This window comes from Triplophysa dalaica, chromosome 15, assembly GCF_015846415.1.
Source record: "Triplophysa dalaica isolate WHDGS20190420 chromosome 15, ASM1584641v1, whole genome shotgun sequence".
Taxonomy (NCBI): domain Eukaryota; kingdom Metazoa; phylum Chordata; class Actinopteri; order Cypriniformes; family Nemacheilidae; genus Triplophysa; species Triplophysa dalaica.
In genome coordinates this window covers 17,144,388-17,157,138 of record NC_079556.1, presented here as the reverse complement: position 1 = coordinate 17,157,138, position 12,751 = coordinate 17,144,388, and the positions used below count along the sequence as shown (strand labels likewise).

The following is a 12,751-nucleotide window of genomic DNA, read 5'->3' as shown; positions in this document are numbered from 1 at the left end:
TTTTACCGTTTATTTCTATTGTAATTTATGCGAAAGATTTTTAAGATAATAATTTATGTTTAAACTATTATTCACAGTTCTGTTGAAGTAGTTTAAACGATTGTCCGGTCACGTAGTACCTGTTACTTTAATCAGCGAAAATGTTAACAGCCAATCACCGTCGTTTGTGATTTAATGTTATTTATAATATTATACATTGCGGGGGTGTTATCGTTTATATATCGGGCACAAATTCTAGCAATTAACATATTAAAAAACAGTTTTGCAAATGTCTACGCACAGGGTCTTAAAATTTTACCCCAATTCATTGAAAGATTCGGCTGTCTGTGTCTGAGCCTAAAAGTGCCCCCTGGAGGACATGTATGCTGTGCCCAGGAATAGACACTTCCGACCTGTCAAATAACTTCCTTACAGTTTGTGGAGCAATGGAGGTTAACGTTTCTACTGAATCCATTGAGAGGTACATGCATATTCTATATTTAGTCTAGGAGCATAAAATACAGTAACAACTGTGTGCTTAGCTGCACGTAACGTGAACAAAAGCACGTTAACGTGAACAAAAGCACGTTAACGTGAACAAAAGCACGTTAACGTGAACAAAAGCACGTTAACGTGAACAAAAGCACGTTAACGTGAACAAAAGCACGTTAACGTGAACAAAAGCACGTTAACGTGAACAAAAGCACGTTAACGTGAACAAAAGCACGTTAACGTGAACAAAAGCACGTTGCTTGATTTGTGAGCGATATGCACTGTTATTGTTGTGTTATTGCTTGCAAATCATATAACATGTTACATTACATTACAGTGTCGTGCCATCTGATGAGGGTAAAGAGAAATTTAAGAAAAATGACGACATCTTATTCTACAGGTAACTCTGTGATGTTATTATTATTCATATATTAGAAAATCCATTTGTTTACTTTGAGAATGTTTACTCATAAATAAACATGAAATAAATTGATCAGTCATTATGAGTTACCTGTTGTCGTGGCATTATAATTACAAACGTATGTTCATTTCATAATGTCAATATACATATCCACTTCAAACATATTATCACAATATTCATTAACAGGTACAGAATTTTAAATATATAAAAGTTAAACATGTAAAGAGATAATATGTAACAGGTGATTTTATTGTGAACAGTTATAACCATTTAACTCTTTTGCAGGAGGCAGAGAGATAAAGCATTGTCTAAGTACTTTGCCTCCCTGGAAACTCTAGTACTTACAGATAGATATGCCATTCTGGAGCTCTGTGAGCAGGGGTCACAGGTAAACTGTGATCCATAACCTTACGCAATGTACAACTATGTTATCGTTTTATATTTGGTATAGAAGCATGTTTTAGAAAAACGTTCTATGTAATCTTATAGGACAGACTGTGTCTTCAAATATGGGTGTCCAAAAATGGAACTGTCAGAGTTTTAATTGATGAACTACTGTCAGTTAAACCACGTTACCGTGTTCCAGACGTTCTGATTGGAGAGCTGTCATATGACCCGTAAGCCATCATACATGATTATACACCTCTTAAATATCTGTTAATTTTCTTTCATTGTTAGTGTTGTTTGATCGACAGGCTGAGGGTTCAATGGCAGAGAGAAGACTGTTTATCTCTAACATGGGGTCTGGGTCACTACCAGCTCATAGTTTCAGCATCACCTTTCAGACTGGAGGTCACCTATGATGGGGAGGAGATTGTCACACTCAATCCAGGAAACAGACTTTTCTTTGAGACTCTTCAGGAACCACCTAGGTATAAAAAACAATATGTGACTCGGACAACATAACCAGTCTTAAGTAGCACATGAACATTTTTAGTAATCGCTAAAAATACAAGGTATGGCTAAAAATTACAGATTTTTCTTTTATGCAAAAAATCATTAGGATATGAAGTAAAGGTCATGTTACATGAAGATATTTTATAAATTTCCTACTGTAAATTTATAAAAAACATTATTTTTGCTGGCTCAGATTCCAGCTTTGTAAACAGTTGTTGTTCCGCCAGATAGCGTCCTATCCTAACAAACCATATATCAATAGAACGCAAATTTATTCAGCTTTTAGATGATGTAAAAATCTCAATTTCATAAAGTTGACCCTTAAGACTGGTTTTGTCGTCCAGGGTCATATATATGAGATGCCAAATATTGTATACTGGCTTACTTGACGATGTTGGTTTTGATTTTTGTCCATTCCATTATTTATACTGCTTCCAGGTCTTCTTCAGTTTCACATCAGGTGAGAACGTATGCTAAAACCTTTATTGAGAGTTATCAACATACTATTTCTAAAGGATATGTAGTTTTATAGGGAAACAAATCATTGAATATGAATCTTTAAGGTGGAAGACGATCCATGTGGACTGTGGAAAGAAACATTCAGACAGTTTCAGGACATCAAGGCAACTGGTAAGCATCCATGCAAATCTATACAAATTCTCTAACAACAACCTAGCAGAAGGATTTAATGATACAGTTAGCTCACAATACGCTACAACACATAATACTGGGTCCACATAATACTGGGTCTAGTATCAGAATATTTAGAAAAATGCCAAAAATGTAATCTGTTTTCAAATAAGAGGTATATTTTCCAAAACATGTATATATTATTACAATTTTTAAAAAATGTTTTATTAAAAAAATCTGACAACTTCTTATAGCAGTACAACCCCCCAAAAATAATCACTTCAATTCCAATTTTAAATTCAAATTCCTTTATACAGTGCTTGTTTCAAAGTGACATAAAACGGAATGAAAACACAGAAGTCAGGAAAATCATTAAATCTATAGTATACACATACACAACATGTATGTACTTGTATAAATAGAATACAGACAGTATATAGAATACAAACTAATTCTATATGTAAATATATAGAGTATGTACAGAATACAGAAAAGACTACGATACAAAACCCACACATGCAGTCGGCAAATGATGAAATGAACTTATAATGTGATGTTGTCTTTATTAAGGTCCCAGTTCTGTGAGTATGGACTTATGTCTCCATGGATTCAGCCATACATTTGGTCTTCCTGAACATGCTGATACCCTCCTGTTAAAAGACACAAGGTGAGGAAATTTATATAATTGTAACCTAGATTATCTCAGGAAAAATGCAGTACACAAATACAAACAAGATTCTTGCCTAATATTATCTCTAACTCTGTATCTACTTTACAGTGCCACTGAGGCGTATCGACTCTACAACTTGGATGTGTTTGCCTATGAAATCGATAGCAGGTTGGGCCTTTACGGTTCCGTACCGCTCCTGCTAGCTCACAAGCCTGAGAGAACACTTGGAGTATTCTGGCTGAATGCGTCGGAGACACTGATTGATATCAAATATAGTCCGAAAATAACCGAGGTGCTGTTAAATAAGATTAATTTAGTCTTTAGTACGATATTCATACCATTTCTCAAGTTTTAACTATATGCTTTTTTGCTCTTCAAACAGGAAGAGAATGAACCACCAGGGAAGAAAAGTAAGATCACACCTCAGACTGATGTGAGATGGATATCAGAAAGTGGCACGATTGACTGTTTCATTTTACTGGGCCCCTCGCCTGCCCAGGTGTTCTCTCAGTATGCTCAGCTCACAGGTAGTGATCAATATGGATACCACTAAGACAATATTTTTTGGTGGATATCAACAATGACATCATTCAGTCAGTCCTCCTCTTGACTTGGTACAGTAGATTCCTATACAACTTTATTTAGTTTCTGTCTACTGATAGGCTACCAGGCTCTCCCTCCTCTATTTTCCTTGGGATACCACCAATGCCGTTGGAACTATGAGGACGAGGCGGACGTTAAAGCTGTGGATGGTGGATTTGACCTTCACAATATTCCTTATGATGTTATATGGTTGGACATCGAGCACACCAATGGGAAGCGCTATTTCACCTGGGACTCAAAGCTTTTCCCAAAGCCAGTAGAATTACAGCATTACCTGCAGAAGAAAAACAGGAAGGTATGATGATATAGATGTAGTGCCATGTCTTAAAGAGGTCATATGATGCAAAAAATAAAAATAACATTGCAACAATTAAAGTGTCGGAACAAAAGAGGCATTCTATTTAAAAGCGAATCCTCACCCAGACCTGCCTGAAACGTCTCGTATAACCACGCCCCTACAAATATACGTTAGGTTGTGAAATGATTTTACAAAGGCAGCCCAAATGTATATACAAGTAAGGTGGGCGTACCTGTCAGAGCTATTGCTTTGGAACCTGATGTTCCAAGTATGGTAAGAGGCGTTACGCTTGCAGTATTCGACCAATCCCTAGGCACTGGTTAACTGGCCAGTCATAGCACACCTCGCTTTTCAGAGTGATGAGCTTTGTAAAAAATCTGAGCGTTTCATAGAGGCGGGTCAAAGAGGAGATACAGACATGCACGGTATTTGGAAAATACAGCGTTTTTTAACCTTAAATCGTGAATACACGCATTACATCTAAAACAAACGATAATAGTTATATGACCCCTTAAATTGTTGTCTACAGGGATAGTTCATCCTTTCATCTTTTACTCACCCTTATGTCATTTCAAACCTGTATGACTTTCTTCTGCAGAACACAAAAGAAGATATTTTGAAAAATGTTGATAACCAAACAACACTGGCCCCTATTGACTTTCATTGTTTGGAGACATTTCTCAAAATATCTTCCTTTGTGTTCCACAGAATAAAGAGTCAACATGAGGGTGAATACATTTTATTTTAAATTGACCTATCCCTTTAGGTGTAAGCTACCAAAGCTTTCAGGTTTAGTGTTATTTTGTTAAACAATGTGCCAGGACATGTTTTTACATTCTTATTATATCTCTGGTTAGTTGGTTGTTATCAGTGACCCCCACATCAAGATTGATCCTGATTGGTCATTTTACTGTGAAGCAAAAGAAGGAGCCCATGCAATGATGACTAGAGATGGTGGTGTTTATGAAGGAACCTGTTGGCCAGGTAAGATTTGATCAAAGTCTTCAGCTTTATTCATATTATGTTATTTATCTGTTAAATGTTTCTGAAATGTGACCAAACAGATGTCACAAAACTTTGCAGTAATCATTATGAGACAACTAAGAGTTATCTAATGTAATGAAATTCAAGTTATACTCTATACTATCCTGTATATGAATATTCAAAGAACTAGAAATCACTTATATATACTGTATATATAAAGTCAATAATTCTCCCACATATGATTTAATTATTTTATAAAAGGTGAATCCTGCTACTTGGACTTCAGCAGCTCAAGGACAAGATCATGGTATGCCAGACAGTTCTCTCTAAACAAATATGAAGTGAGTCTTACATTCTTATTTTCTGTTCAATAAGGAATAATGTACAGTCATTGCACAAGTTATTGCAGGATAAACTCAAAGTGTGATCAGGACCCTGACTGCAAGATGAGGGTCTTGTATCAATCTGAAAGGGTTTGTTTTATTATAACCGACTGGCTGTGCATACGCACTTGTAACAAATTCAAACCTTCCTCGGCTTAAGCTAAGGCATAAAGTTTAAACAAGACAAACTTGCATTAGCAATGATCTAAATATTATCTCATATGTTGTGGATTTGGAACATTTATATTAAATTTATATGAATCTTTATTATTATTTATAAAAATCTAGGAATAACATGCCTTGAAATGTTACGGCCAATCAGAATGAAGTATTTCTGAGAGCTGCATAATAAAGCCTCCCTGTGGTAAAAATGACACGTTTAATGAGTTTTATTTGTCGTAGGATTTTTATTTAAGACGAACCATGCGCAGATTCATTTTTTACACCATTGCTGTTATTTGTAAGATCATATTTAGATCCACAATTAGTGCTTTTCGTTCTGTCTTGGTAAACTTAGTCTGTTTATCCATGTCTGCGTTAGGGGTCAACAGAATCTTTGTTTATCTGGAACGACATGAATGAACCCTCTGTCTTTAATGGACCTGAGCAGACAATGCCTAAAGATGCACTGCACCAAGGAGGCTGGGAGCATAGGGAGCTACACAACTTGTATGGCTTTTATCAGGTGAACTTAACTAACAGAAATAAAACCGTTTAGGCCTGAGATACAGGATTTCGAATTGAGGGGAGTCTGGGGGTCCCGGATCCCCGATAAGGCATGAGGGATCCCCCATAAGAGGTGAAAATAGACATAGGGGGTTCCCTCGGATATATGTTTTTGAATATATAAGATATGGTAAATAGATGTATGATTTGAAGAAGCAAAGTGTTACACATTTATTTTTATGAGACGTGTCATGTCTTGATATCGGTACCACTTGTTTAGCGCCTCTTTAAAGACTTGGGTCACCAACTGCTCTCGGAAATAGACAGTTTCATACTCATTTTCTAAGGGTGATTTTCTGTCAGTTAACGCTAATAGCCTCTTCCAACAAAAAAAACATCCCACGGTGGGGACCCCCATAAGACCCGGTTCAATTCTAACACTGCAAAGATGTACCAATGTAATAATATTATTTTCTCTTTCCCGCAGCACATGGCCACATTTGAGGGCTTATTAACCCGTTCGGGTGGCATGGAGAGGCCATTTGTCCTTTCACGCTCTTTCTTTGCTGGGTCTCAAAGATGGGGTGAGCTCAGTATACAGTACAACAATGCCTATCTTGTTGTTTGAAAAGATGACCCATATAAACAATGTATCGGTTATTTCACAGGTGCAATATGGACTGGGGACAATGTTGCTACTTGGGAATACTTAAAGATTTCAATACCCATGCTGCTGTCCCTGAGTTTGACAGGAATACATTTCTGTGGAGGTTTGAGTGACCTTTTTGTGATGAGTTTACAATAAAGTACAGTTTAGTCTCAAATTACAGTTGCATCGTGGTGTTGTGTGCAGCTGATGTTGGGGGCTTTGTGCAAGACCCAGACCCAGAGTTATTGGTCCGCTGGTACCAGGCAGGGGCTCTCCAGCCATTTTTCAGAGGACACTCGGCTAATATCACCAAACGCAGAGAGCCCTGGCTGTTTGGGGATGATGTCACATCTGCAATTCGATTGGCTATACAGCAGAGATACCGTCTCTTGCCGTACTGGTACACTCTGTTTCACCAAGCACACACTTCAGCTCTGCCTCCTATCAGGTAGTGAATTTAATGTCCTGCTATTCTTTTACGTTAAGAAAGTTTTTAAAACTTTATAATTATTAGTCCCTCTAGCCCTTTGTATTGACCACCAATTGGTGTGGATGCAGCATAACACAAAAGTAATAGTTTACAGTTGCCAGTGCTGTTGCTGAAATACTTGCTGGTGTGTTGAGTCTTTTCAAATCTACAAGTATTCAACAGATATTACGATCTCAACATGACCTCATGTAGAATAAATTCTGATGTAAGTCTCAAGAAAGTTTAATTTTCTTTTTTTCTTTTAGGATTACTCTAGATAGCTTCGTGAATTGCTAAACGTGGTATTATGTCCTATGTGGTTGTCCTTTTTTCTTTTGTTTCCCACAGACCCCTTTGGGTAGAATTTCCTAAAGACACAAGCATGTTTGCTGTGGAGAATCAGTACATGATCGGTAAACCTATTGTTTAATGAAATAACCCCCACACATTTTCTGTGATAACAAAGCTTAAGAATTCAAGGCAAGGCAAGGCAAGTTTATTTATATAGCACATTTCATACGCAAGGGCAATTCAAAGTACTTTACATAAAATGATTGACAGAAAGAAATAAGCTTTAAAATGCAAATAATTTAAGATCACAAATACTTTTTAAGATTTTAAGAAACAATAAAACAGCAATAAATTGATTAAAAGTGTGAGTGTATATATTAAAATAATGAGAGCAATAAATTAGAAATAGAAGTGCAGTTGATGTAAACTAGCACTGTGCTCAGTTTGTGAATGCACAGCTAAACAAGTGTGTTTTTAATCTGGATTTAAAAGTAGCTACTGTTTGTGAACGTCTGATATCTTCTTGAAGCAGATTCCAGCTACGGGTGGCGTAATGACTAAACGCTGACTCACCTTGTTTTGAGTGAACCCTTGTTATCTCTAACTGACTTGATCCTGAAAGTCTGTTTGGTTTATATTCAATGAGCATATCTGAGAAGTATTTAGGTCCTAGACCATTGAGTGATTTATAGACAATTAATAATACTTTGAAGTTGATTCTAAAAGTAACTGGTAACCAGTGTCAGGACCTGAGGATTGGAGTGATATACTCAGATTTGTTGGTTCTGGTCAGAATCCTGGCAGCAGCGTTCTGTATGAGCTGCAGCTGTCTGATGGTCTTTTTGGGAAGACCTGTAAGGAGTCCATTACAGTGATCCACCCTACTGGTGATAAAAGCATGAACTAGTTTCTCTAAATCTTGGCTTGAGACAAAACATCTGATTCTGGCTATGTTTCTTAGATGGTAGCTGGCTGATCTGCTTATTGTTTGACATGACTGCTGAAACAAAGGTCAGACTCTAAAATGACACCAAGATTTTTTACCTTACTTTGTGTCTTTAGACCTCTTAAGTCAATAAGACTTAAGTTTCAACAACTATTATAGATGGTTTCAAAGCAACAACATAAACAAACATTACTTTTGTTGCCCAAACCTAACTTCCGGTACACATTTGCAAAGAATAGAGTCCCTGTAGGTTATTTCGGAAACAAGCCAAATAAATAAGCAATTTACACTAAATACCAAGTTAAAATTGTGTCTAGCCAGTACTACTTTGAGTTACCATTAGAAGAACCGTTTCCTGACTAAACTTAAATGCGACAAAGTTACAAGTAATCACATTGTTTATTGAATACAATTATTATACAATAAAATATTCAGATAAATTAATGTTAATATAAATTAGTTCAAATATAAAGTGTTCTTTTATTAGCCACTAGTCAACTAAGAGCCAGGCGTGTGAGTCCGAAAAATAAATAAATGTCAACTAATTGTCACAGGCAGTGCTCTCCTCGTGTGTCCTGTGACTGATCCTGGAGTCTCTGAGGTCAAGGTTTTACTGCCAGGGTCTGGTGAGGTAAGCCTCATCCACATGAAGTGTATTATATGCATTTTATATTATATTAAAAGATTAAATCTGTTTTGTGTGAAAGCTGTGGTATGACACAAACTCCACTGAGGTTCACAGAGGTGGCAAAACTGTGGATTCCCCAGTAACTCTGAACACCGTGAGTGACTTATCTTCGATCATATTTCTCTTAAATACAGCTGATCATTTTATTTATGATATAATGAAACACCTGTGACAGGTCCCTGTGTTCCAGCGTGGTGGGACAGTGGTACCCAGGAGAGCAGGTTCTGGTTCAAACACAGCTGATCTACAACAGCTTCCATTCACTCTCACAGTGGCTCTGGACTCTAAGGTGACCACACGTACACCCAAATGATACAAGAACAGCAAATATCTTGTGTTCTGTAAATTTGTTGACGGCTGTAAATGAGAACACACAAGTTTTGTATATAAACACACACCTGAGATATACAGAAAGAGATTATGTATGTTTCCATAGGGTAATGCTGATGGATTTCTTTATCTGGACGATGGCCATTCTTTCAGTTTTAGAGACAAGATGCAATTCTGTCTCCGACGTTTTAGCTTGCGGGCAGGCAAGCTTGTCAGCAGGTAACAGTACACCTTTTAAAATAGCCTTTCATTTTTCTATTAGTTCTCAGGTACGAATATAATTTCCGTGACAAGATATTGATTGTTTCATATTATCTGCCTTTTGATCCCAAATAAGAAATGTGTCTTTAATACAGAGTAGGTTATATTATATAACACAGCAGTTTTTAGATCATGTATTTGGTGGGTTTAGTACTGCATTCTCCTTGTGTTTTCAGCTGTGCTGATGATAAAGGACTGTTTGACTCGGTTGACAAAGTGGAATCAGTGGTCATTCTTGGCCTGAATACTCTAAAAAGAAAGCCTACGCTTAAATCAGGTGAGAAAAGCCTACTGTTGTTGTTAAGTGGAATGCTTGTCTCTGGCATCACATGAATGACAACAGAAAAGTAAACAGTCACTAAATCTTATGTAACCTTTTTGTTGAAGGTGCTGGAAAGACTGCTGTCATGTTTACGTTTGAAGCAAAGTGTCTGACTATAACTGGCTTGGGCCTGGGAATACACGAAGATTGGGAAATAATAATGTAGTAAATTTTATTATGAAAAAAAAGTAAAGTGAGCATCTGTATCATCAAATGGAATATAATGAAAAATTTCAACGCTACAGTATGTTATGAAAATGTAAATGTTATAATGGGGTTTAGAACAGATGTTAAGAAATAGCAGTAAAGACACCTCCCGACTTCTTAATATAAAATATCTTAAAGTCGGCATGAAACTGAGGTAAAGATTGTGTTTTCTTCCGTATCGTGATGTAAATCCGAGTGAAACAACTTCTGAAATGAGAAAAAATGTAGGGCGAGACTTGATTCCGTTCATCGAGTACTGATTTGATTATAAAAAATTGGCTGCTGCCAACAAAACGGAGTCCGATTTGTAATCCAGTTTGCAATCTGTCTATCATTGCAATCTGGCCCGCCCACACGCCATTCCTCTTGACCAGAAGTGAAGAGAGATGGTTTCGAAGGGGGGTTAATGTTTTCGGTTAAAGATTACAAGTGCAAATAAATAAATAAAAAATAATGATATGCACAGATAAATAATTTATAATTAATACTGCATGCTGTGTAAATCAAGTTGAATTGACATTTTAAATTTTATGCCGACTTTAAAGGTGCAGTTTGTGACTTTTTTGCAGTAAAATATCCAATAACCACTCGGCCAGTGTTACATATTATGTTCAGTTGAGTACTTACAATATCTCAATGAGAAAATTGTCATTTTAACCTGTGACTGGCAGTCGCCTGTCAATGGCATCATATCTGCGTTACCAAAGACACCTATCTCCCTAATAACACAGTCTCTGGCTTTACCCTTGGTTTCCGCTTTCACTGCCGTAGAAACAATTACAACAGTCTCGTGGACAGAGTGTCATGTATATATTGTCATGTATATATTTACTGAACAAGCAGTAATCGCTTTAAGATCTTCTGACTTAATAGTAATAATTTAATTTTCTGAATTAAGTCTAATGTGTCTAAATCATTATATTATATTATAATCATGTCAGACTTTATTACCATAGACCTACATCATCCATAAACGTGATTTCTCATTCACGTCTGATTGATTATTTGTGGTGGAGTTGAAGACGATAGTTCCCATTATTTCACTCTCCTTCACAGCATCATCAAGCTACAAAGTTGTTGTTGTTTAAGAGATATCTGTTTTGAATGTGCGCCTTCTAGCGGTGGATTTTACAAGCTGCGCCTTAAACATTTCAATAATACAGTTGGATATACAATAATTTGGTACATTTCTTTCATGAACAATACAGTTATAGACATTTTCTTTTACCAATACCAAGGTTTTTAATTTAGACGGAGGTGAAGTTTATTAAGTGTTTAGAATTTATGAAGTGATGTGACTTTTTTGTGCTCTTTATGAATTATAAATTATTATATATAAATGATTTATTAACTTCCGGTCTGTTTGGTTATCGGTCTGGCTAGTGGCAATATAATAATTTATTTTATAGTTAATTTATATTCATATTTTATAGTATATATGAATTGTATTTAATTGAATTAAAACTACTCAACAGATATTGATTCTTTGTTGAGGTATACCAGAAGCTAAGTTTGGGCCACATAACGTTTGTTTATGTTGTTGCTGCTGAAATCGTCTATAGTACAGTAATACTGGGATTTACTCGCATTATCCAACATAATCCAAAACCTAAATGATAAATTCTTCGATAATATATTTTATTTCAAATTTATTGATTCAGCCTGTGATGATAGTCATTTAAAAAATCTGTTGAAGTAGGAGTTTATCTATTTAAAAAAAAGAGAACATTTTATGCGATATGGATTTGAAAAAAAGGACGCACGTTTATGAGAGAAGTAATTTGTTGGATTTCTGTGAATAAAAATGTACAGACCAGAAGCAATAATACCCAACGAATGAAGAAGGGATGCCTCTTTATAGAACATAAAATAGTTGCTGAATTTTCATGTGTCCATTTATGGGAAATATGAGTCGGTTATGGATGTGACAATACACGTACCTGACTATGGAAAACTATGCTTTAAAATCCCCAAAAAAGCAAGAGACTTGTGTATTTAAACCACCTAATATTGCCATCTCATTAATGATGAAGGTTGACATTTGTCTATAGTTATTGTCTATTTGACCTAATGCTACACTTTGTTTCAGTTTCACATCTCCTTTGTCTTCAGAAATATTCATGTGAAAATGTGACTAAAATAAAAATTCTTGCAATGACAGTGCAATGTCTTAAGGTAATACTTTGGCAAATGCAATCCTTTGAAACATCCACTTTAAACAATACTTTTGTGAAGTTAGGATTAGCCCGCTGTGGTTATGCTGAGAATGCTTAATGCTGAACTCCATTGAGAACAGATTTAGAGGCTGTGAATGCCTTCTGCTGAGGCAGTCCATCTCACTGGCCTCTCTTTGGCTGGAAGCTCTCCTCTGTGTGGCCCTAGCACAACGATCACCAAACGCTCATTGTTTTTCAGCCAATGGAAGCGACCCAAAGAGAAGACTGTTGCAGTTTGTTTATGTATGTAGGTATGTAATGTGTGTGTGTGTGTGTGTGTTTGCTTCCATATTGCTAAAAGAAGTGTTCACACTTCCTCTAACTCCATGACCACATGCAAGGTGTGTCA

The 12,751-nt window shown here is 36.3% G+C and overlaps 1 protein-coding gene across 2 annotated transcripts; it reads left to right on the top strand.

Annotated features, from left to right (window-relative positions):
• The first annotated feature begins 228 nt into the window (after window positions 1-228).
• On the top strand, window positions 229-12,337 carry ganc (glucosidase, alpha; neutral C). 2 transcript variants are annotated; one of them, XM_056768008.1, is made up of 24 exons: window positions 233-460; window positions 809-871; window positions 1,178-1,280; window positions 1,382-1,509; window positions 1,588-1,764; window positions 2,228-2,249; window positions 2,353-2,419; window positions 2,990-3,086; window positions 3,198-3,381; window positions 3,472-3,616; window positions 3,752-3,987; window positions 4,848-4,974; window positions 5,236-5,315; window positions 5,899-6,042; window positions 6,511-6,607; window positions 6,692-6,793; window positions 6,877-7,120; window positions 7,490-7,554; window positions 8,933-9,009; window positions 9,086-9,160; window positions 9,242-9,355; window positions 9,503-9,615; window positions 9,834-9,934; window positions 10,045-12,337. In XM_056768008.1, the coding sequence occupies exons 1-24, from the start codon at window positions 363-365 to the stop codon at window positions 10,143-10,145; spliced, it is 2,760 nt and encodes a 919-aa protein (XP_056623986.1). In that variant the 5' UTR covers window positions 233-362; the 3' UTR covers window positions 10,146-12,337. The 2 variants fall into 2 exon arrangements, 1 of the variants encoding a protein (XP_056623986.1); XR_008909122.1 differs by lacking the exons at window positions 9,503-9,615; window positions 9,834-9,934; window positions 10,045-12,337 and adding an exon at window positions 8,394-8,443 and having other exon boundaries at window positions 229-460; window positions 9,242-9,305.
• The last annotated feature ends 414 nt before the right edge of the window (window positions 12,338-12,751 follow it).